A 24,851-nucleotide genomic window follows, 5' to 3' on the forward strand; every position below is an offset into this window, starting at 1 on the left:
GCCTGAATGCCATTGGATGGAAAAGATGTATAATTAAACAGGAAAACTCCGCTACCTATCGTCGGTTCCGATTAAAATCGTTCAACACTAAAATCAGTACAAGCAGTAAACTGTAGGTAAAAAGATGTTTTTTTTTTTTAATTTTATTTTATTATTATATCTACAGGAATGTACAAGGACTATGTCATCTTCACAGGTCCTTCAACACATCATAATAATTACTCTCTGAAGATTTACAGTGAATTAACAATCAATAAACTCAAGGGGTGTGTGAATGATACAAATGTCAATGCCGAGAGAAAAGAGTGTCTGCTGCCGCATGCAACACTTCTACTTAGATTGTTAGATTCTCTTGAATGGCAAGAAATGAACCCACAATATTTCCGCCAACATCAGGGAAAGTTTCGCATCCAGGAAGAGGCCTCACCTTACCCTTTCTATCAACTTCAACTGGGTATTGTAGTAGGTGTCCCCTCATCTCTGTAACCTCGTCAGCTACATATTGTCTCCAATTCATCTCCCCCAGTGTCCTAATTCTTCTAACACATTCAATACTCTCTGGTTGGGTGAAGCAGTCCTCGAGAGTTCCAACATGCTCTGCCCATAGTGACATCCTATATCCATATATCTACACAAGTGCAAATTTCCAAACAACCAGCAAGTCAGTTGCATAATTTAAGAAAAGAAAATTTTATATCGAGTTACTTTCATATGGCAAAATTCACTAGCCGGTCCCTCCGATTTGAAAAATATATTAATAGGGTCTTAAATAATCTACTAATTAATCCCTCAATTAGTTTTAGCCATTAAATTTTACTATTTAGTCTCTATTGTATGAGAAATTCATTAATTGGTTTTTTTATTTTAAAAAATACAATAAAACGCATCCATGAGGTTTTTAAAAAAATTACTAATTAGTCTCTCCGGATTGAAGACATTTTAGACTTTTTTCAAACATTCAACGGCGAAAATAAACAAAGAGACAAAACTAGTAGATTTTTAAAAACCTCAAAGATGCTTTAATGTATTTTTTAAAATCGAGGGACTAATTAATGAGTTTACCCACACCATAATGACTAAATAATAATTTTCCCTTTTAGCATAGGATCAAAAAAATTTCACCTCCATTCTAGGTGAATGACTTGCCACTACCAACGGTAATGCTGTATACATACTAGAAGTTGCATGCTATACATACATCCAAGGCGAAATGACATCTTCAGTTGATCCTAGGAACTCAAAAAAGAACAAAGTTACCTGTCCATGTGGATTAGAACGTCTTCTTGCCCAGGTATGATTAGGCTGATATGCTCCCATTGCAATTTCAGTATCTCTTGTGCCCTCCATTGAACGCTGGTTTATATTTGCAGATCCCAAAATTACATACTCATCATCCACTATCATCCCTTTTGAATGGACATAAATCATGAATCGCCTGCTTTTTCGACTGAGTGCCTGGAAATATTAACATTGCAGCACTCGATCACAACTATGCAGTGAGAAGAGGAGAAAGCGACATAAACATACATAATAAATTTTGTATGAGCCAATTATTAAACCTACTCAACACAGATGCAAGTAGGTAACAGAAATCACCAACTACTTCTAAGTTACATCCATACTAGAAAATCATTCATCTATAATATGGAAGCATCCAAGTGTAAAACTTTCATCGCTTGTTTCTCATGCTTACAGGAACCCTTCTTGCAGTGAAACGTTTCCCATGTTGGCAGAGAAAGTGCCGCCAAAATCCTGGTCCAAAGAAAAATGTTGGTTTCAGGAATTAACATACCTGAGGAGTGTTTGCAGCAGCGGGACTTTCTATGCCTGAAGTCTCATACGCATCAGTGGCCTCACGATTACCAAGACAGAAGAAGTTCAAATAATCCTGAGGTGAGAACATGTTCTCAAGTCCAACCTCCACTAAGGCCTTATAAATTGTCTCATACATCATTTGCATGGTTTTATGCTGCAGCAATTCATAAATTTCTCAGATTAACAAAATGAATTTCCCACCACTGGAATACATAAAACCACAAGTACTATAACATGGTCAATTACATAAATTCCCCAGTAGGGAGACGTATGCCTCAGCACTATACGGTGAGTTCATTGATCATCATCTTTTCCCAAAGAAAACACTTTTATTTGGTAAATTAACTCTTGTAGATGGCCACTTCCAGCAGCAACAACAATAATACTACTAGTAAGACAACATAGGTTTATTTTTATTTTCAGTGAATAGTTTAGTAGAAGACCCACCTGCCAAAATAGAATCCTTTGTGTAGCAGCACCTGTTGGAACACCCTCCGGCCACATTGGAATAACTATATAGGCAGCGAATCTCTCATTTGCTCTGATTTTATCAGCAATCTTCAAAGCAATTTCCATCGGAATTAAATTATTAGCACCTAGCATGATAATGGCTCAGCAAGTCAGCATTTTGTGCCCAACTTTACAACTGAGCAAAAGAAGAGAAAAAAGGAAAAGAAAAGCTCCCGTTTACCAAACTTTGTTCCTGTTGAGTTAATCAATAAGAGCATTCTACAGTACATATCAATGAATTGATAGTGCCACAAGTGGTGTAACACACTAACAATGGCCAATAACATAGACTAAAATATATGCGCAAGTAATGAAAACCGTAAATGTTAAAATTATTTATTTAATCCTATGACAGAAAGAACCAAGTAAAAGATAAATTAGAGAAATCAATAAATACCAGCATACAACTACATATATGCACCATTGAAACAGGACAACATGCCAAAATCTTTGAATTTAAAATCCATAAATCTCATGTTTTTCCATATCAATTAGAAAGTCTGAAAGTAGAGATGCCACCTACAAAGCCATGAATATTCAAATGATTCCTAAAACAAAGAATAAATCCCCTCACCTAAATCTTTATATGAACTCCAGTTGAATGAGGAGCCAATGAAATATTGATTCTCTATATAAATAAAATGCTGGGCAGCACGAATGGCTTTTACATAGGCTGTATGTATGCTCATGTCAATAAGGACATTCTTCCCACACATCAGGTTCTGCAACAATGAACAAATAATCAACATCCACATGAATCTATGTTTTTTGGGCCGCACAATAACATACACAGGTTGAATCAGAAATGGTAAAATCAGTTAACCTTACCAAATATTCTCTAAACTCACCTTGCTTGTAGCGGCTTTGGGGTCCTTTGGGAAGCCTTTAACAGAATTTGAATCTATTGAACGGAAAATCTGCAATTCAAAGGGGGAAATATCTATTATGGAAAAACAAATTTCAAACATCAGAACATAACCGACAAGCATCCTACAGCAGTTTTGACTGGAAGTCACAGTTTTGACAAATTACCTGTGTATGCCAAACTTCAGGATCATTTTCACCAACAGAAGGAGCATCAGAAACTCCTATGATATCTGGAATTCTTTCAATCCTGAGTAGAGCATCATCATATGACATTTTTAATTTTTTAATCCCATGAGGCTTTGCAGCCTTGAACCAGCGCTCCTCAAAGTTGGTTAGGACATCATACGCTGCTGGGCCGTCAATTCTACAGTGCAAATCATGCCATGGTTCTCTAGGGCAACCAGAAACATTATTGGCCTAATTGGGTAATACAATCACATAATTAATAAAGGGAAAACTTATTTCAATTTTTTTTAAAAAAAGAAAAAGCGACAACCATTAACACCCTATCAATATGATCCCCAAGTTCCCTTTATCACATTTGCTTCTCATGTGTAATGACACTTTACTACAAATAATACACTTAACCACAATTGTGTACCTACCGAGATAGATAAAAGTTTTAAGAGCTTACTGGGAAAGTGGGGTTATGGTAATCGTCCTTGTGCACTGTTTGCAATGTCCTAAATATAGGATGATGCGGAGTATCATATCGTCCATCACATAAATCAAGTCCACCAACAAAAGCTATGATTTTTCTTCTATTACCGCCTGCATCAGCATCTACAATTACAGTTTTCTGATGGTGCGTATATATGGTCCCGACTTCCTGATATTTAAAAAGTAAGAGGAAATTTACAGAGAATTTCCAGTTTCTACATCAATCTCTACTGATATGTAATAAAAGTGCAAAGCATGCTTAGATAAGGAGAAAAGAAAAAAAAAGAGCTCCTCAATATTTCTGATTAATCAAGTGCCAGCTGTTTCACTTTATATCATTGCCAAGTTCATAGATGTGAGCAGCAAGAAGTAAAGAGAAAAATATCTTCGACACTGATTTGCCAACCAGCATAGTCAATTTAGTATTTCCTAGAAAATAAAATGTAAAAACATTGGTGTTTACCTATGAAATGTAGTTCTTTTGAAAGGTTATTAAACCATGGTGATAATATCATATAAGCTTACCGGTCCCATATCACATAGGAAGTTTAGATTATAAAGGCAGTAAAGACTGTAAAGATAAAAAAAATCAACTAATGATACTGAATAATAAAACTTCCACAATAATGGCATTCACTGAAAAAAAAAAGTGAAACTGAACTGTATGATGTTTTAGCACCTAACTTAGTTTGAAGGATAATGCAACATAAGAGGTTTTATTATGCAAATTTTTTGACAAGCTGAAAATATCAAGAAGAATGTTATTTTGCCTCAATCATTAAGATAGTTCATGTTTCAGATTTGTCAAGGAATAGCTAACCCTTTGCTTGACCCAGCTGTGTCTTTTTCCAGCAATGCGAGGACAAAGAAGCACTTGCACTGATGAGTGTTTGAAAAAACGGCGGGTTTCCTCATCATGGGTTGCCATGATTCCATCCTGCATTAAGTCATTTTAAAATGTTTTAGCAAAAAAAAAAAAACCTTTCAATTTAAAAACCAAAGTGCAAATAATAGAGAGAGTAATTTATGAAAAACATTCTTAGGAAAATCAATGGTCATGGCATCTGTCCAGAAGCCCATAGAACATAAAGCATACAAGAAGAACCAAAAACACAGTAGTCACTACATTTAACAGAGATAATAACCACCAACACTTAGTTTTCTTAAGATCCAAAAATAAAGATCATAGCCTTGTGTTCATTGTGTTGAAAATTAAACTACACAGGTGGATAAATATTAGATAGATTGTGAATAACAAGTACAACTGGAATTGCACAATTATATACAGAAAAGCCTCTTACTGTTTTATATCCCAAGATACTCCTTGAAGTAGGGTCATCCCAAACAAGAAGCAGCACTCTTACTCCTTCCTGAGACTTGGACCTCAGCAGATCCCCCAATGTGATATCCGATGGATAACCAGCATCTCGAACCAGTCTAACATTGTGCCATACTGACCACCCTGTAATGTAAATTAAACGCCTGGCTTGGCGTATTGCATCAAAGATGTCGACCCAACACTTCCCATGGACATAAGAGAACCCGTTATCAAGTTTCAAACTTGGAAGGCAGCCATCTGGAACATGGGCATCTTGATAAAGAGTCACAGTTCCACCTTTCCTAAGAGGAAAATATGTTCCTGGCACTCCTTGATAATCAGGACCCGCACCCACACCTTGATGGTAAATGCTCAGTTTCTCCATTGGGGTGTACTGAATTGAAATTTTCAATGTAGCTCCAGGTTTACATGGTTTGCCACTGTTATTTAAAACAGGGTAAACTCCCTCAACTCTAGCCCCTGAATATATTTGTTCAACTGGAATAGCAACAACTCCTATCAATTGTGAACCCACAACATCACTGTCTTTAACAACAAAGTGCACTTCAGCAGCATTATGAGCAACAGGAACATAAAAATGCTGTAACCAAACAGGATCCTCGTTGTTGCTAATCACGTATGTTCTCCCAATTACAGCACCAGTTACTGCAATTGAAACATATGGATCGCTGGTAATCTTGCGGCTCATTTGTCCTTCGATCTTGCTTCCTATATTTCCTGGTAGTTTAGTAAACACATCGCCAAGTGTCTTGTGAAACATGTCCATGTTCGGAAGGTTCTTGGCCTCAAAAACCCATATATCCAAATTCCCATGTAAAAGCAAAACACGCAAAGATCCTTTATTATTCTGCCAAGGCACAATCTGTGCACTCTGGCCATGCTTTGAATCGCTAAAGGAACTTGAATGGGCATAAACAGAGGTGGAATAATGACCGGAAGAATCAATACGACCCAGATATGCGCCCTCGTAATTACTTGAAAATGAGTCATTAGGATAACCATAAAAGCCGTGTCTATCATACCCAAAACTAGAACTCTGAAGACTAACAGGGGAATCGGGTACCGGTGGCACTGAGGGTGCTGGCGGGGAAGCATGGGCAGAAGGGCGATTGTTATCATTCAAATGCATATTACTCATCAGATCATCCAGAGGTGGGTATGCAGAAGAGTGAGAATTGGCAATATCACTGTGATTATCATGATTTATCGATGATCCAGTTCCCATAGGAGGGCAACTTTCATGCCTTTGATGAGTGGAAAAGGAAGATCCTTGTGGGGAGCTATCATGGCTAGGTGGAGGTTGATAAGGATACTGCGATACACTGTAATTGAAACTGCCATGATGTGTAAGGGATGGTGTAGGAGAGCCATGTGGAATTGGAGATGGAGGGTATGGATATTGATGGGGAAGATGGCCAGAATGCGGCTGATAGTAGTCTAAAGGGCCTGAATGACTCGTTGGATACGGCGGTTGTTGATGCTGTGATGGTGGTGATGCATAGGCAGGGGATGGTGGATAAGCATAAGGAGCATAAGCGTATGGATATGGGGCAGGGGGGAGGTATGAATCTGAACTAGGAGGAGGTGGGTAGCCATGATTTGGTGGTGGAGGAGAAGGATGACGATAAGGGTAAGAGTAGGGATTATTGTATGGGTACGAAGAAGAAGACCCATAATTCTCCATTAAAGAATTAAGCAGAAAACTCTTGTGTTAGGTTGAAATGTAAATCAAATGAAAGATAGTTCATAACCAAATCTTACAAAGAGAGAGATACGAAATGACTGATTATTTTTCGTGTAAATCGGTTTCAAGGAAGAAAAAAGAGAAAGGAAGGAGAAGCTTATCAAACTTGTATGAGGAAGAAAAAGAAAAGAATCACCTGTGGAATTGAATTGGGTGAAATAAGGGTGAATCAGCTATTCCTGGAACCTTCAAAGAAGAAGATGATCAAACAACAAAACCTCTACCATTTTCCGTAATGTGCAACCTTATTCGTGTTGACAACGTGTGAGCCCACCGGCTTTTCTAGGTTACTAAGCTCTGTTCTTTTTCTTTTTCCCCCTTTTTTGGGTTAAATAATAATAATAATAATAACATAATAGCCAAAATTAGTTTAAGCCACGCTGTAAATATGTTATTGGTAGGGTTAAATAAGAAACGTAAACTCAGGGTTTTTCTTTTGTATTTATTTATCTTATAAAGTTAATGCTATTGCAGCTAAAATTTTAGCTACCTTATAGACATTAAATCAACACTATATTTTTTTATTTTATTTAAAATTTAAATTTACGTTTTCAATTTTTTTTAAAAAAATATTTTGATTTTTTTTTTTTTTGTCTCTAGCAGTACATCTCATTCTCACCAGAAAGTTCAACTTATTTAGAACTAGTTTTTGTGGAATTATAAATTATTGAGAGAATGAAAGCAATAAAAATAGAAAAAGGTGCAAGGATTTTGAGGAGGTTGCATAACAGCGGATGCTTTCCTTTTAGTAAATGGAGTGTGGGCCCTCTCTTTCTCTTCCACGTGACATGATAGCAAAGCTTTAATTTGTCAATTCTCGTCGATTTAAAAAAATAAAAATTAATATGATTGCAATCATTAATTTTATTTATTTTATACCTTTAAATACCAAATCTTTAATTTGCCCATTCTCAACAAACATCAAACCACTTCACCTACTACCTCCCTCAAAATTAAAACTGATTTAATTTAACACAAAGTTTTTTATTTAAGTTAAAATTAATTTTAAATTTGATTAAAATTATTTTAAAATTTTTAAATATTGATGATCTAAGATCCAGAAAATAGAGTTTTACAAGAGTTGTGTAAGTTTAGTTTGAGATGAGAATGCTTTTCCCCTTTTATTATTTTCCTTTGTCGATCAGTGACGTGTAACGGTTTTGCTGCCATTGGGCCACCTGTCTCTGCCATACGGATACGGACGTACGAGAATATCATCATCGCATTCCCTAAGAGATAAAGGAATACACAAAATATTATCAGAATCATGCTGCTGAAAGTGAGTCCAAATTAACTCAGCATTCCATGTCCTATTCAAAATCAAATCAAAAACCATAATAAAAGGCATGTTCTCAACAACCTCAATCCGAATTTAAGGATCACCTACTTCTAAAATCCAAGGATCAGTCCAAATGTGAGTGGAACGCCCATCCCCAATCCGTCGCCTGCAGCCATAAGTTAAAATAGAGCGAGAAGCACAAATACTTCTCCAAATCTGACTCGGACCATTACCCACAGGAGCTTGTAAAAAATCAGAATGGGAAAAATACTTCGCCTTTAACACTTTAGAAGCCAAGGTATTAGGATACTTCAAAAGCCTCCAACCCTGCTTAGCCACTAAAGCAAGATTAAACTGTCGTAAGTCCCGGTACCCTAAACCACCAGCTACCTTTGGAACTGCAAGCCGTTTCCATCGAAACCACCTTATACCACTACCAGTGTCATTCCTGTTGCCCCAAAAGAAACTATTCATTATAGTCTCAATATCTTTACAAGTATCCATCGGTAACAAAAACAATGACATAACATAATTGGGAACTGACTGCGTAACAGTATGCAAAAGAATATCTTTCCCAGCCTTAGAAAGAAATTTCATCTTCCATCCTTGAATATGCTTCGCCACTTTGTCAACCACATAATTAAAAATTAATTTATTATCTATGCCAATGCCCGAAGGCATGCCAAGATAATTACCATGATTTTCTACCTCCTGCACTCCCAAACATTGACAAATACTTGCACGAAGCCCATAATCTGTATTAGGAGTGAACATCACTGCCGACTTATCATAATTTATTCTCTGCCTAGATGCTTGTTCATAAAGAGTCAAGCAATACTTCAACTGATGCGCTTCCTCATCCGAAGCTCTAGTAAAGAAGAGGGAGTCATCTGCAAAAAATAAATGAGAAACAGGAATGGCTCTCTTTATAACAGTAGCACCATGCAACCGACCCTGAGCCTGAAATTTAGACAAAACCGTCGATAATCCTTCCTGACAAATAATAAAAAGGTAAGGAGAGAGAGGATCACCTGGACACAAACTTCTTTCCAGAATTAACGGGCCATAGTCATCAATGTAATACCCGGCTAGATTTCGGCATCGGAATCCCTACCTTCTGGCGGAATCTCCGTTGGAATATGAAACTTTGATGATGCCAGAGTCTTCTAGAGGGGTAAAATGTGATTTTTAAAATGATTTTTTTACTGATTTCATGGTTTTAAATGAAAAAGAATTTAGTTTTGAAAAGAATAGACCAAGGAGACATTTGCCAGGTTCGGCCGCCGAAAGTGAAGTTCGGCCGCCGAACATGAGTTGATTTTGGGAGCGCTTTTGGCCTCCGAAAGCTATGTTTGAACAAACCAGGTTTGGCTGCCGAACCTCAAGTTCGGCCGCCGAACATGGGGGTGTTTTGCATGCACGTTAGGCCGCCGAAGGAGGTTTGGCTGGCCACCTATAAAAGCCCCTCAGACCGAAAATGGGCGAGATTTCTCCCCATTCTCGAGCTCAGGTGTGTTCATGTCCTCCTTTGGTCATTCTCATGTTTTCTCTTCATCTCCTTCATATTTTTATGAGTTCCATGGTTGTTTTGAAGAGTTTTCAAGCTTAGATCAAAGTTTTGGGAGCTTGGAGACCCAAGGAGTAGTTTCCTCCCATCTCCAAGTTAGAGCTCGCACAAACCCTCGATCTTTAAGAGGTAAGTGTGGATCTATGCTTTCCTTTACGTTTCATGAATTTTTAAGTGAGTTTTAAGATGGTTTTGATGGTTGAGTATGGGTAGATATGCATGTTAGGGTTTATGTGGGTTTTATGCCCAATGTATGATAATGTATGTTCTTGTGATGTTTGTGTTGGGGTTTAGGTTAGTTTTCAAGCCCCTTGAGCATATGGGAGAGAGTATGTGAGGTTTGGTTTGTTTTGATGGTTTTGGCCTATGTGGGTCATAAGCTATCTATGTATGCCTTAGATGTTGTTTTTTTTGGGAGTTTAAGCTTGTTTAAGCTCCTTTGTGCATGGTTAAGGATGTATGCATGTGTTTGAGAAGTTGGGTGCTTGTTTTGGGGTGTATGGAAGGTTTGGGAGGCTTGAAATGCACAAAGGCTGAGTTCTGGATGAACTCAAGTTCGGCCGCCGAAGGTGGTTTCGGCCGCCGAACCTGCCTGAGGACGCATGGATTGGCCGCCTAACCTTGCCCCCGAAAGTTGGATTTTGGCTTGAAAGCAGACTTTCAGCCGCCGAAGGTAATGTTCGGCAGCCGAAAGTGCCTGACTTTCGTCTCTGGAGAGAGGGTTCGGCCGCCGAAGGTGCCCCCGAACCTGCCTGACTTTCGTCTCTGGAAGGGACCTTCGGCCGCCGAAGGTGCCGCCGAAAGTGCCCTGTCCAGCCCTTTCATGGGTGTTTTCTATGTTTGTTTTGAGGATGTTTAGGGGTTTTTGGGTAGTTGTTTATGAGTTGTTTAGAGTATGTTTGGCACCTCACTGGAGTCCACCTGTGTAGGATCGGACCCGAGGAACCGAGGTGTTTAGCAGTGTTAGCTGCTTCAGAGTTAGTCCAGAGCTAGCCAGAGGTGAGTGGAACTAACCCTTATGTTTTAAATCAAATGTTTTCAGCATGTTCAAGCATGTTCATGCATCATGAATACCATGTTATGCAATAGGTTGTTTGCATTAGAATTCACGAATATGATGCATTGCATAATACGATGATAATGATGTGGATGGATACTGGATGATCCTCTAGCCCTCAATATGTTATGACATGATATGGAATGATATGATATGGCATGTACGATATGATATGAGATGAGAAGTCCAGGTGTGGCCGTATCGCCCCTGGCATAGAGCATGAGAAGTCCAGGTGTGGCCGTATCGCCCCTGGCATAGAGCATATGAAGTCCAGGCGTGGCCGTATCGCCCCTGGCATAGAGTATTGTTGACTTGTTATGGTACGAGATTGATATGTAGAGGGCTATTGGTGACAGATTCATCCTTGAAGTGATATATTTGTGATGTGACGCATTCCATGATAGCATACGTTAAAATGAACTGTTTTCTTTTGTGGTTTCTGCTCACTGGGCTTTTTAGCTCACCCCTCTCCCCTAACCCCAGGTTTGCAGGGTCAGAGATAGTCAGGAGATCAGCAGGTTACGTCCATGGTCATGTTTATGTAATAGAATAGTAGTGGACATGATGTAATGTAAGGTTATGTATTGTTGTAAAAAGAGTTGTATTGCATAATGATATTATGTTATATGTTCAGAGTTATAGTATTGTGCTTGGCCCGAGTTGGATAGTCCCTTTGTACATGAGTTTTATTTTATGATTGTTACATGTGATGGACCGAGTTTGACATAGGGTATGCTGACCCTAGGGGTTCTATGAGTTCAGTCATAGTGCATACACAGGTCAAACTGGTTAAAGGTAAAGTTTTAAATGTTTTATGGATATGTTTGATCATGTTCGGGATTATACCAGCTGTACAGGATGCATAGTAGGCTTGCTACGGGTCCCGGCGGCCTTATGCCGATCTGGATCCTAGCGCCGGTAGCGGTCCGAATTTTCGGGTCGTTACAGAATGGTATCAGAGCCTGGTTTCACATGGTCGGACCTATAGTGTGTCGGGCTCATAGAGGTTATAGTAGGGCAAGCACAATAGGAGGATCATGTCCACTAGGATAGGATATGGAGTCCTGTCTCGTATGATGATGTGAAATGCCATGATGATGAGCATGTGCATTAATGCTATGATATGTATGTTATGTACGTGATGCAGGTTCATGTGTTTCCACATGAACCATAAGATGCTAATGTTTATGTGCTATGTTATGCTTTCAGAAGTCAAGATGAGAGGAACTCGTCGATCTGCTAGATTGACTGGAGCACCGCCAGAGAATGAGGGCATGGATGCCCATTCCCCTGCTCTGCAGAGGGCAAGATCTTGTAGGACAAGCAGAGAAGGTACATCAAGGGACCCTAGAAGGTCTTTTGATGCGGGTCGAAGGAGATCAGTTCATGAAGGTATGTCAGCGGATGTGATGGAAACAGAGGAGGATAACCAGAGAAGAGATAGTAGTTTGGGCATGAGTATGTCAGTAGAGGATATGGGAGAGTCCCAAGGAGGCACTCATGCCTCGGGCTTTGTTCCACCACAGTGTCCACCCTACCCGCAAGGGCCAGGGTATCCGATGGGAGGTACATCGGATTTCTTTAGCCATAATCCATATCCCACCTACATGCCCTATCCTCCCTTTTACCCACCGTACCCACAGTACCCCATGTTTCCATCATCACCCCATGTTTCCATCATCACCCTTTTTCTCAAGTCCAGCAAACCCTAACCCAGGGGATGTTGCACCTCCTCCTCCACCAGCAAAACCAATAGTCCCTGATGTCTGGATACCCAAACCTGGTTCGTCAGTTGGGGATAAAGTAAAGATGACAGATTACCTCAAGTTGGATGCCCCCAAGTTCGAAGCAGGCGATGACCCTTTTGAGTACCTCAGAACGGTAAAGATGATAACAGATGAGCTAGGAGCAAGTGACAGTAGAGCCATTCAGATGGCAGGGTTCACATTGAAATGCAAGAAGGCAAGGGAGTGGTTCAAAAACTATGTGGACCCAAGGTTGGAGAGCTTATCCTGGGAGCAGTTTGCTAATGAGTTTGCAGGATGGGCTTTTCCAGATAGTTCCAGAGAACTGAAGATGATTGAGTTTGAGCAGCTAAGACAGACAGAAGAGATGAGTGTAGATGAGTTTACAGACAGGTTCCTGGAGCTGTTGCCGTTTGCAGGACAAGGTCTTGACACAGACCTGAAGAAGTCTAGGAGATATGTTATGAAGCTTCACTCCAGGTATTCCTCGTTGATTCAATCAGCAGAGAGGCAGAGTTTCCATGCTATAGTGGATATGGCACGGAAAATGGAGGCTAGTGCTATCGTTCAAGGAACAGTTAAACAGTACGTGGCACAGTCTTCGGGTTCCAAACTCCCGGGGACAAGTGATGTTAATCTCTCCCCTCTGAGCGAGGCTGTCACAAAAAGTAAGAAGGGAGACAGAGGTCTCAGAAGATCAAAGAAGAACAAGTTCTGGAATCGGATAAAGTCTGGTCTGGGATTAGGAGGTGGCTCGAGCTCAGGCACAGAGGTTACAGAGTGTGCAAGGTGCGGTAGGCCGCACAAGGGAGTCTGTCGGTTTGGGACTACAGCATGTTACAGATGCGGCCAGGAGGGACACATAGCTCGGGAGTGTCCTAAGGCGGCTTTTATGACACCGTCCCATCAGACAACTCCAGGCAGTATGGCACAGCCATCAGCTCCAGCCATGTTTCAGGGTAGTAGTCGAGGCAGAGGAAGGGGGACAGCCCCTTCTTCAGCAGGTTCCCTAGGTGAAGGTCCATCAGTCCCAGCTCGGATCTTCTCCATGACGCAGCAAGAAGCTAACACATCGGACATGATGGTGACAGGTAATCTCACTCTCTTATGTTTGATGTGTATGCTTTTGTGAACCCTGAGGTGTTTCTCTTTCCTTATGGTTTCGAGAGCCGTAGAGAGGTTGGGTTGATAGCCTAGGGGTTAGGGTATTCCCTTTGGGTCTGTGGACCCAAGAGTGATCCATCAGTGGCAGAGTCAGTCTGCCGATATAGTCCAGAGTATGTGTGAGTAGATGCCTTCCAGCTGGCCTAGCGGTTCTAGATTTGACTGTTTGACGTCATTCTAGGGTTGGATTGGTTCTTCTACTAGTGGTGCTACTTGAGTCTGCAGAGACAAGGTAGTCAGGTTCAAAGGTCAGGATGGATCAGAGGTAGTCCTTAGAGGGGGACAAAGTAGGGATACCTAGAGGTTCGATATCAGCCCTGCAGGCTCATAGGTTAGCCAGGAGAGGTTGTCAGGGGTTTCTAGCTCGTGCAGGAGAGTTCAGTAGTCATGTCAGGGAGCCCGCCTCAATACCAGTAGTGAGTTCTTAGATGTTTTCCCAGACGAGCTGCCAGGTGTACCATCTGTTAGGGAGATAGAAGTTGAAATGAAAGTGATGATAGAGACAGACCCGTCTCTACCCCTCCCTACAGGATGGCACCTGCAGAATTAAAGTAGTAGGAAGAGCATGTTGCAAGAGTAGGTGGTTAAGTGTTTTCATCCGACTGAGCACTTCGCCTTGGGGTGTTCCAGAGTTGTTATGAGAATGAAGGATGGATCCCTCGGACTTTGTATCGACTGTAAGTCATTGAACAAAGTCACTACCCAGAATGAGCATTTGTTACCTTGGCTCGACGATCTACTTTGAACTAGCTAGCAGGAGCTGGTTGCCTTTCCAAGATAGATCTGAAGTCTAGGTACCATCAGTTAAGATCAAGGAAGAAGATGTACTGAGAACAGTGTTTAGAACCAGATATGGGCACTATGAGTTTCTAGGAGTGTCGTTCGGGTTAATGAACGCCCCTACGGCATTCATGGATCTCATAAGCAGAGTTTTAATCGGTTTCTGGATCACTCCGTTATTGTCTTCATTGACGGTACCTCGGTGAGTCCCAGAAATGCAGAAGAGTATGCCCATCATCTGAAATCAGGATTGCAGATCTTGAGGGAACATGGCTTGGATGCCTAGTTCCCCAATGTGAGTTCTGGTCAAGGAGCATATCCTTCTTGGGTCATGTGTGTCGGAGAAAGAAAAGTGAAGTAGACCTGAGAAAGTTGAAGTTGTAGCTAACTAGCCCAGGCCCCTTGTAGTGACTAAGATCAAGAGCTTTTTGGGTTGGGCAGGTTACCTAATGGAGGTTCATCTAGAACTTCTCTAGAGTTGCCGCTCCTATGGCTAGATGGATCAAGAAGAACCAGAGGGTTGTGTGGTCTACTCAGTGTGAAGAGGGCTTTGAAGAGCCGAAGGAAATGTTGATGTCAGCACCAGTGGTGGCTCTGTCCGCCAATAATGAAGATGTCACAGTGTCCTGTGATGCGTCCCGTGTGGGACTAGATTGTGTGTTATTGTAAGGTGATAGGATGATTGCTTATGCTTCTAGGTAGCTGAAGAAGCATGAGTTGAATCATCCTACACATGATCTAGAGATGGCGATGGTAATCCTTGCACTCAAGATGTGGAGGCGATACCTGTATAAGGTATCAGGATAGATCCTTACAGATCGAAAGAGCTTGCACTATACCTTGAGTCAAGGCAGAAGAATGAGAAGAATCAGAACTGCTGTAGGTCAGCAGGAAAGTTATGAAGTTGTCCACAAGAGGCATGTGGAGTACCAGAAGAGAGAAGAGTTTTGTCAGAGTGTGCAGCGGAAACTTGTTGAGGTTCTCGAGGAAGTTGAGGTTGCTGGGGGTGTCTCCTAAAGAGAGGGTGATTCGTTAAGGGCAAAAAGGTAAATTTACTCTCAAGGACCCTTTGAAATCCTGCAAAGGATTTGGGAATGTATCCCACGAGTTAGATTTACCCACTTCAATGGAAGAGATCCATTCGTTTTTCCATGTTTCCACAATATATGAGTTCGTGTCGGGTCCGAGTGAGGTTCTTAAACGAACCAGAGGTGGAGACCGTAGAGGATCTCACCTATGTTGAGCAGCTAGTACGGACTGCAGACACACAAGTCAGAAAGTGTGGAAACAAGGAAATCCCGATGGTGAAAGCCCTTTAGAATCACCTTAAGATGAAAAGTACACCAGGGAGACCGAGAGCTCATACTCCAGTGGCACCGTGTTTCTTTCAGATTAGAGCTTATGTGTTGCTATGTTGTGTTTATGCATATGCCTGTTTGTTTGAACATTCGGGGACGAATGTTCTTAAAGGGGGGAAGAATGTAATACCCGGCTAGATTCCGGCATCGGAATCCCTACCTTCCGGTGGAATCTCCGTTGGAATATGGAACTTTGATGATGCCAGAGTCTTCTAGAGGGGTAAAATGTGATTTTTAAAATGATTTTTTTACTGATTTCATGGTTTTAAATGAAAAAGAATTTAGTTTTGAAAAGAATAGACCAAGGAGACATTTGCCAGGTTCGGCCGCCGAAAGTGAAGTTCGGTCGCCGAACATGAGTTGGTTTTGGGAGCGCTTTTGGCCTCCGAAAGCTATGTTTGAACAAACTAGGTTTGGCTGCCGAACCTCAAGTTCGGCCGCCGAACCTCAAGTTCGGCCGCCGAACATGGGGGTGTTTTGCATGCACGTTAGGCCGCCGAAGGAGGTTTGGCTGGCCACCTATAAAAGCCCCTCAGACCGAAAATGGGCGAGATTTCTCCCCATTCTCGAGCTCAGGTGTGTTCATGTCCTCCTTTGGTCATTCTCATGTTTTCTCTTCATCTCCTTCATATTTTTATGAGTTCCATGGTTGTTTTGAAGAGTTTTCAAGCTTAGATCAAAGTTTTGGGAGCTTGGAGACCCAAGGAGTAGTTTCCTCCCATCTCCAAGTTAGAGCTCGCACAAACCCTCGATCTTCAAGAGGTAAGTGTGGATCTATGCTTTCCTTTACGTTTCATGAATTTTTAAGTGAGTTTTAAGATGGTTTTGATGGTTGAGTATGGGTAGATATGCATGTTAGGGTTTATGTGGGTTTTATGCCCAATGTATGATAATGTATGTTTTTGTGATGTTTGTGTTGGGGTTTAGGTTAGTTTTCAAGCCCCTTGAGCATATGGGAGAGAGTATGTGAGGTTTGGTTTGTTTTGATGATTTTGGCCTATGTGGGTCATAAGCTATCTATGTATGCCTTAGATGTTATTTTTTTTTGGAGTTTAAGCTTGTTTAAGCTCCTTTGTGCATGGTTAAGGATGTATGCATGTGTTTGAGAAGTTGGGTGCTTGTTTTGGGGTGTATGGAAGGTTTGGGAGGCTTGAAATGCACAAAGGCTGAGTTCTGGATGAACTCAGGTTCGGTCGCCAAAGGTGGTTTCGGCCGCCGAACCTGCCTGAGGACGCATGGATTGGCCGCCTAACCTTGCCCCCGAAAGTTGGATTTTGGCTTGAAAGCAGACTTTCGGCCGCCGAAGGTAATGTTCGGCCGCCGAAAGTGCCTGACTTTCGTCTCTGGAGAGAGGGATCGGCCGCCGAAGGTGCCCCCGAACCTGCCTGACTTTCGTCTCTGGAAGGGACCTTCGGCCGCCGAAGGTGCCGCCGAAAGTGCCCTGTCCAGCCCTTTCATGGGTGTTTTCTATGTTTGTTTTGAGGATGTTTAGGGGGTTTTTGGATAGTTGTTTATGAGTTGTTTAGAGCATGTTTGGCACCTCACTGGAGTCCACCTGTGTAGGATCGAACCCGAGGAACCGAGGTGTTTAGCAGTGTTAGCTGCTTCAGAGTTAGTCCAGAGCTAGCCAGAGGTGAGTGGAACTAACCCTTATGTTTTAAATCAAATGTTTTCAGCATGTTCAAGCATCATGAATACCATGTTATGCAATAGGTTGTTTGCATTAGAATTCACGAATATGATGCATTGCATAATACGATGATAATGATGTGGATGGATACTGGATGATCCTCTAGCCCTCAATATGTTATGACATGATATGGAATGTGTAACGTCCCGAAAATCGGACCGCTACCGGCGCTAGGATCCGGATCGACTTAAGGCCGCCGGGACCCGTAGCAAGCCTGACATAAAACCTGTAAACCTGTATAATCCCATACATGATCCACAACATACATAAAAATTAAAACTTTTTATTCCATGAACATCAACCAAACTCAACCTGAGCATAAACATTAACATAGCTTTGATCCCTCTGTGGGATCTCATCTGTGCCCCCAATGGGTAACATAACATCTGTTGAGTTGGTTTACATAAACATCGTAAAAATCTCTAAGATCATGTGTTAAAGGGATAGCACAATCTATGGTCAAGCACACACTAACATCCATAAACCTCATTACATAACTATACTGTACTTTTACATTACAATTTGATCATGTCCATTGCTAGCTATTACATAAGCATGACTTCTTTACTCTATCCGGACTCCCGCACTATACTGTACCTGCAAGCCTGGGGGTAAAGGGAGAGGGGTGAGCTAAAAGCCCAGTGAGCTGAACTATAAAACATATTAACACTATGCTTTAATGAAATGCATCATAACACAGACAATTCACATAAGGGTTGGGTGAACTTGTCACCAATTAGTCCAAGTTAACTCTGTGCCAGGCCTGTAGAATGGGGTCCTGGTCTTTCCTGTCAGAACATACATTACTTACCATTTCCCTAGGGCCTCCTCTGGGCTCCTGGTCTTCGAGTCCCATAACCGTGCTAGACCATAGAATGGGATCCTGGTCTTTCCTTACTCTGTGCCAGGCCTGTAGAATGAGGCCTGGTCTTTCCTTACTCTGTGCCAGGCCTGTAGAATGGGGCCTGGTCTTCCTGTCATGGACTAATTGGGTCATCCGACATTCACCCACATCAACAACAATCGATGCAATGAGGCATATTCGTGAAAACTAATGCAATCATCCTATTGCATAATCATGATGCATGAAACATGATAAAAACATTTAATTTAAAAGATTAAGTTTAGTCCTACTCACTTCTGGCTGACTCTGACAACACCGAAGCAGCTGAACTCACTGCTGGGGTCCTCGGTTCCTCGGGTCCGAACCTCTTGAAGATGGAGAGGGAGACGACCTAAACTTGGAGATCCACAAAAATGAGCTCCTGAGTTCCCAAAGCTCCAAAACTTGCTTTAAACGCTCAAAACTTGCAATGTGAGTTTAGAACTCAAGAAAAATGGAAGAGATTTGGAAGAAGAACACAAGAGTTGCAAAGGGAAGGTCGGAAGCTTGCTGTGGCCGAAAATGGGAGAAAACTCGCCCATTTCGGCTAAGTGCCCCTTTTATAGGTGGCTGGCCAGGCCACGTTCGGGGGCCGAATGTGTCTCCGCATCCATGCAATGTTCGGCGGCCGAACTTGACTTTCGGCGGCCGAACCTGGACTTCCCTAACTCATGCTTTCGGGGGCCTAACGTGCCTCCAAAACGCATGTATGTTCGGCGGCCGAACTTGACTTTCGGCGGCCGAACCTGGGTTTTCCTCCAAAGACTTTTTAAGCAAAAACTCATTTTATTTAATACTTAAAAATCATAAAACACATTAAAACATTTTTATAAAACATGATTCTACCCTTCTAGAGGTCTCCGACATCCGAGATTCCACCGGACGGTAGGAATTCCGATACCGGAGTCTAGCCGGGTATTACATTCTCCCCCCCTTAAGAACATTCGTCCCCGAATGTTTCTCAACTAGTACATGCAAAGCATACATCACAGCATACACATAAAACACATAGAGACTATCCTTAAAAGAGATGAGGATATTGCTGGAGCATAGACTCCTGTGTCTCCCAAGTGCACTCTTCCAGATTGTGGTGGTTCCACAGGACCTTCACCATCGGGATTTCCTTGTTTCTCAGCTTCCTGATCTGGGTGTCTAGGATCCGTACTGGCTGCTCAACATAGGTGAGATCCTCTTGGACCTCCACATCAGGCTCACTAAGAACCTTGCTCGGATCTGACACAAACTTCCTCAACATTGAAACATGGAAAACCGGGTGGATTCTTGCCATAGAAGCAGGTAAATCCAGCTTGTACGATACATTCCCAATCTTTTGCAAGACTTCAAAGGGTCCGATGTACCGCGGAGCCAGCTTACCTTTCTTCCCTAACCGAACCACTCCTTTTATTGGAGACACCTTAAGCAATACCAGATCCCCCTCCTGAAACTCTACTAGTCTTCTGCGGATGTCTGCATAACTCTTCTGTCTGCTTGCAGCTGTCTTGATTCTTTCTCTGATTAAGGGTACTACCCTGCTGGTGATCTCTACTAGCTCAGGCCCCGCCAAGGCCTTTTCTCCAACTTCTTCCCAGCAAACAGGTGACCTGCACTTCCTTCCATATAAAGCTTCATATGGAGCCATCCCGATGCTAGCATGATGGCTGTTATTGTAGGCAAACTCCACCAAAGGTAGATGTTGCCTCCAAGAACCGCCAAAGTCCAGCACACACATTCTTAGCATATCTTCTATGGTTTGGATGGTCCTCTCTGACTGTCCGTCTGTCTGTGGATGGAAGGCAGTGCTAAAATCCAATCTAGTACCCATGGCATTCTGCAGACTCCGCCAAAACTTGGAGGTGAACTGGGGCCCTCTATCTGACACTATAGAAACTGGAACCCCATGCAGTCTGACTATCTCATCAACGTACACCTGCGCCAACTTGTCCACAGAATAGCCACTCCTGACAGGGATGAAGTGAGCAGATTTGGTGAGTCTGTCCATAATCACCCATATGGAGTCCAATCTGTTGGACGTCGCCGGTAACCCCACTACGAAGTCCATAGCTATATTCTCCCATTTCCACTCTGGAATAGGTAGCGGGTTAAGCATTCCAGCCGGCTTCTGATGTTCCAGCTTCACCCTCTGACATACTTCGCAGGCTGACACGAACTGTGCCACTTCTCTCTTCATAGCTGGCAACCAATAAACTTTCTTTAGATCCTGATACATCTTGGTGGCTCCGGGGTGAACGCTGTATCTTGCATTATGAGCCTCTCTCATAATGTCTCCTTTTAGCCCTATGTCATCTGGTACACACAATCGACTCCCATAGCGGAGGATCCCCTTACTGTCAAATCTGAACTCACTGTCCTTGCCTGACTGAACAGTCCTGGCAATCTTCACTAACTCTGGGTCCTCATGCTGTTTCTGAGCCACCTGCTCCAGAAACACGGGTGTCACTTTCATCTGAGCGACCAAGGCACCTGTACCAGACAACTCCAACTGTAGACCTTCATCAATGAGCTTGTAAAACTCCTTCACCACTGGTCTCCTCTCTGCCGTGATGTGGGATAGACTGCCTAGTGACTTCCGGCTTAGGGCGTCTGCCACAACATTCGCCTTACCCGGATGATACTGAATCTTGCAATCATAGTCACTCAGCAACTCTACCCATCTCCTCTGTCTCAAATTCAAGTCTCTTTGACTCAGGATGTACTGCAGGCTTTTATGATCGGTGAAGATCTCACATTTTACCCCATAGAGGTAGTGCCTCCACATCTTGAGTGCAAAGATTACTGCTGCCATCTCAAGGTCATGCGTGGGGTAATTCAACTCATGCTTCTTTAGTTGCCTAGAAGCATAAGCAATCACCCTCTCATTCTGCATAAGCACACAACCCAGTCCCACACGGGACGCGTCACAAAAGACTGTAAAGTCTGCATCACTAGATGGCAGAGCTAAAACTGGTGCTGAAGTCAACCTCTTCTTAAGCTCTTCAAAACTCTCCTCGCACTGGTCGGTCCACAGAAACTTCTGATTCTTCCTGGTCAGTCTGGTCAGAGGAGCTGCTATTTTTGAGAAGTCCTGAACGAACCTCCTGTAGTAACCTGCCAAACCCAAGAAACTCCTGATCTCTGTCACTGAAGTGGGTCTAGGCCAGTTAGCCACAGCTTCTACCTTCTTGGGGTCTACCTCTATCCCATTCTCTGACACTACATGCCCCAAGAATGAAATGCTCCTCAGCCAAAACTCGCACTTGGAGAACTTGGCATACAAGCCATGTTCCCTCAAGGTCTGTAGAACCAACCTCAGATGATGGGCATGCTCCTCTGCATTCCTGGAATACACCAAGATATCATCTATGAAGACAATAACAAAGTGGTCCAGGTACTGACTAAACACTCTATTCATGAGATCCATGAATGCTGCAGGGGCGTTAGTTAACCCGAACGGCATCACAAGGAACTCAAAATGCCCATATCTGGTCCTGAAAGCTGTCTTTGGTACATCCTCTTCCCTGATCCGCAACTGATGGTACCCCGATCTCAGATCTATTTTGGAGAAACAACCCGCTCCTGCTAACTGGTCGAATAGATCGTCGATCCTTGGCAATGAGTACTTATTCTTGGTAGTGACTTTGTTCAACTGCCTGTAGTCGATACAAAGTCTAAGGGATCCATCCTTCTTTCTCACAAACAAGACTGGAGCACCCCAGGGTGAGGTACTCGGTCGGATGAAGCCCTTGTCTACCAGCTCTTGCAACTGTTCTTTCAACTCTTTCAACTCAGCTGGCGCCATCCTGTAGGGAGGGATAGAGATCGGTCTAGTTCCAGGCATCAATTCAATTTCAAACTCTATCTCCCTAGCAGGTGGTAAACCTGGCAACTCGTCTGGGAACACATCTAAGAACTCTCTAACCACTGGCACCGAGGCGGGCTCTCTAACCTGACTGCTAAGCTCTCTCACATGAGCCAAATACCCCTGATATCCCTTCCTAAGCAACCTACGAGCCTGAAGAGCTGAGATCATACCTCTAGGTGTACCCCTCCTGTCTCCTCTGAAGACGACCTCTGATCCATCCTGACCTCTGAACCTGACTACCTTGTCCCTGCAGTCCAAGGTAGCACCATGGGTAGATAACCAGTCCATCCCTAGAATGACGTCAAAGTCTGTCAAATCTAGAACCACTAGGTCGGCGGACAAGCATCTCCCCTCAACAAACACAGGACTACACTGGCAGACTGACTCTGCCACAGATGGATCACACTTGGGTCCACTGACCCAGAGAGGACACTCTAACTCAGAGATCATCAACCCCAACCTCTGGACGGATCTAGGAGCAATAAAAGAATGAGATGCACCAGGGTCCATCAATGCATAAACATCCGAACAACCTATGACGAGATTACCTGCCACCACGGTGTTGGATGCGTCTGCCTCCTGCTGTGTCATTGTGAAGATCCGTGCTGGGGCTGATGGACCTTCACCTCTGAAACCCGCTGAAGAAGAGGCTGCTCCTCTCCCTCTGCCTCTGCCACTGGCCTGAGTCATGGCTGGAGCTGCTGGCTGCGCTACACTGCCTGAAGCTGTCTGCTGGGACTGAGCCATCGGGGTCGCTCTTGGACAATCTCGAGCTATATGCCCCTCCTGACCACATCTAAAACAGGCTGTAGTCCCTAACCGACAAACTCCCTTGTGTGGTCTACCACACCTTGCACAAACTGCATTATCCGCACCAGAGCTTGAGCCACTTCCAAATCCCAGACTAGACTTGACCTTGTTCCAGAACTTATTCTTCTTACCCTTGGGCTTACCCCATCTCTTACTGCCTGAAGCTGCTGCACTCAGGGTAGAGGGATCTAATCTTCCCCCACCCGGAGTTTTAGAACCGGAAGACTGTGCCACTGACTGCTTGATTGTCCCCTGAACGATGGCACTGGCCTCCATTTTCCTGGCCATATCTACTATGGCATGGAAGCTCTCCCTGTCCACTGACTGAATCAAGGAGGGATACCTGGAATGGAGTTTCATAACATACCTCCTTGACCTCTTCGAATCTGCATCCAGACTCTGCCCAGAAAAAGGCAACAACTCCATAAATCTGTCGGTGAACTCCTCCACACCCATTTCATCCGTTTGCCTTAACTGTTCAAACTCTATCATCTTCAGCTCCCTTGAACTATCGGGAAAAGCCCATCCTGTAAACTCGTTTGCAAACTCCTCCCAAGTCATGCTGTCCACTCTCGGGTTCACATAATTTTTGAACCACTCCCGTGCCTTCTTGCACTTAAGCGTGAACCCTGCCATCTGAATGGCTCTACTGTCATCAGCCCCAATCTCATTGGTGATTACTTTAACCCTTTCAAGGTACACAAATGGGTCGTCCCCTTTTTCATACTGGGGAGCACCCAATTTCATGTAGTCAGTCATCTTAACCTTGCTCCCACTGGCTGCGCTAGATCTAGATGGCTGAGCAACTGGGGCTGCTGGTTCTGTAGGTGGTGGAGGTGGTGCAACATTTTCTGAGGTAGGGTTTGCTGGATTTGGATAATAGGGTGGAGGTGGATACATTGGGTACTGAGAGTATGGTGGGTAGTATGGTGGGTATGGCATCTGTGTGGGATAAGGGGTGAAACTAGGGTAATCCGATGTACCTCCCATCGAATACCCGGGATGTTGTGAGAAATGTGGGTAGTGAGGTGGCTGTACAAATCCCGAGGCCTGAGTGCCTCCTTGGGACTCTCCCATTCCTTCTTCTGACATACTGACTCCCAAGCTGCCATCCCTCCTCTGTTCTACGTCCATATCATCCCCCATATCCTCTGACGCTCCTCCCTGAACTGTTCCTCTGACTGACCTGCTTCTACCCAGATCCAAAGACCTTCTAGGGTCTCTTGCTGCTCTTTCTGGGCGCTCATGCCCTCATCCTCAGGTGGTACTCCAGTCAATCTTGCTGATCGACGAGTTCCTCTCATCGTGTTTTCTGAAAGACAGTACACAACACATAGACATTAGCATCATATGGTTCATGTGGGCACACATGAACCCTCATCACATACATCACATACATCACATATCATAAATGCACATGCATATTATCATGGCATTTCACATCATCATGCAAGACAGGACTCCACATCCTATCCTAGTGGACATGATCTTTTCCTATTGTGCTTGACCTTCTATAACATCTATGAGCCCGACACTCTAGGTCCGACCATATGAACCTAGGGCTCTGATACCATTCTGTAACGACCCGAAAATCGGACCGCTACCGGCGCTAGGATCCGGATCGGCTTAAGGCCGCCGGGACCCGTAGCAAGCCTGACATAAAACCTGTAAACCTGTATAATCCCATACATGATCCACAACATACATAAAAATTAAAACTTTTT

General features: G+C 43.1%; 1 protein-coding gene across 2 annotated transcripts; it reads right to left on the bottom strand.

The window, feature by feature from the left end:
• Nucleotides 1-111: 111 nt before the first annotated feature.
• On the bottom strand, nucleotides 112-7,202 carry LOC110616089 (phospholipase D beta 2). Of its 2 annotated transcripts, XM_021758409.2 has the most exons (10): nucleotides 5,154-7,196; nucleotides 4,673-4,789; nucleotides 3,827-4,021; nucleotides 3,358-3,609; nucleotides 3,174-3,242; nucleotides 2,900-3,047; nucleotides 2,263-2,411; nucleotides 1,793-1,969; nucleotides 1,258-1,455; nucleotides 112-628 (listed from the first exon to the last, which is right to left on the bottom strand). In XM_021758409.2, exons 1-10 carry the CDS (start codon nucleotides 6,873-6,875, stop codon nucleotides 335-337), a joined length of 3,321 nt encoding a protein of 1,106 aa, XP_021614101.1. In that variant the 5' UTR covers nucleotides 6,876-7,196; the 3' UTR covers nucleotides 112-334. The 2 variants fall into 2 exon arrangements, 1 of the variants encoding a protein (XP_021614101.1); XR_006350644.1 differs by lacking the exon at nucleotides 112-628 and having other exon boundaries at nucleotides 1,314-1,455; nucleotides 1,694-1,969; nucleotides 5,154-7,202.
• Nucleotides 7,203-24,851: the final 17,649 nt, after the last annotated feature.

Source organism: Manihot esculenta, chromosome 5 (genome assembly GCF_001659605.2).
Source record: "Manihot esculenta cultivar AM560-2 chromosome 5, M.esculenta_v8, whole genome shotgun sequence".
Lineage (NCBI taxonomy): Eukaryota > Viridiplantae > Streptophyta > Magnoliopsida > Malpighiales > Euphorbiaceae > Manihot > Manihot esculenta.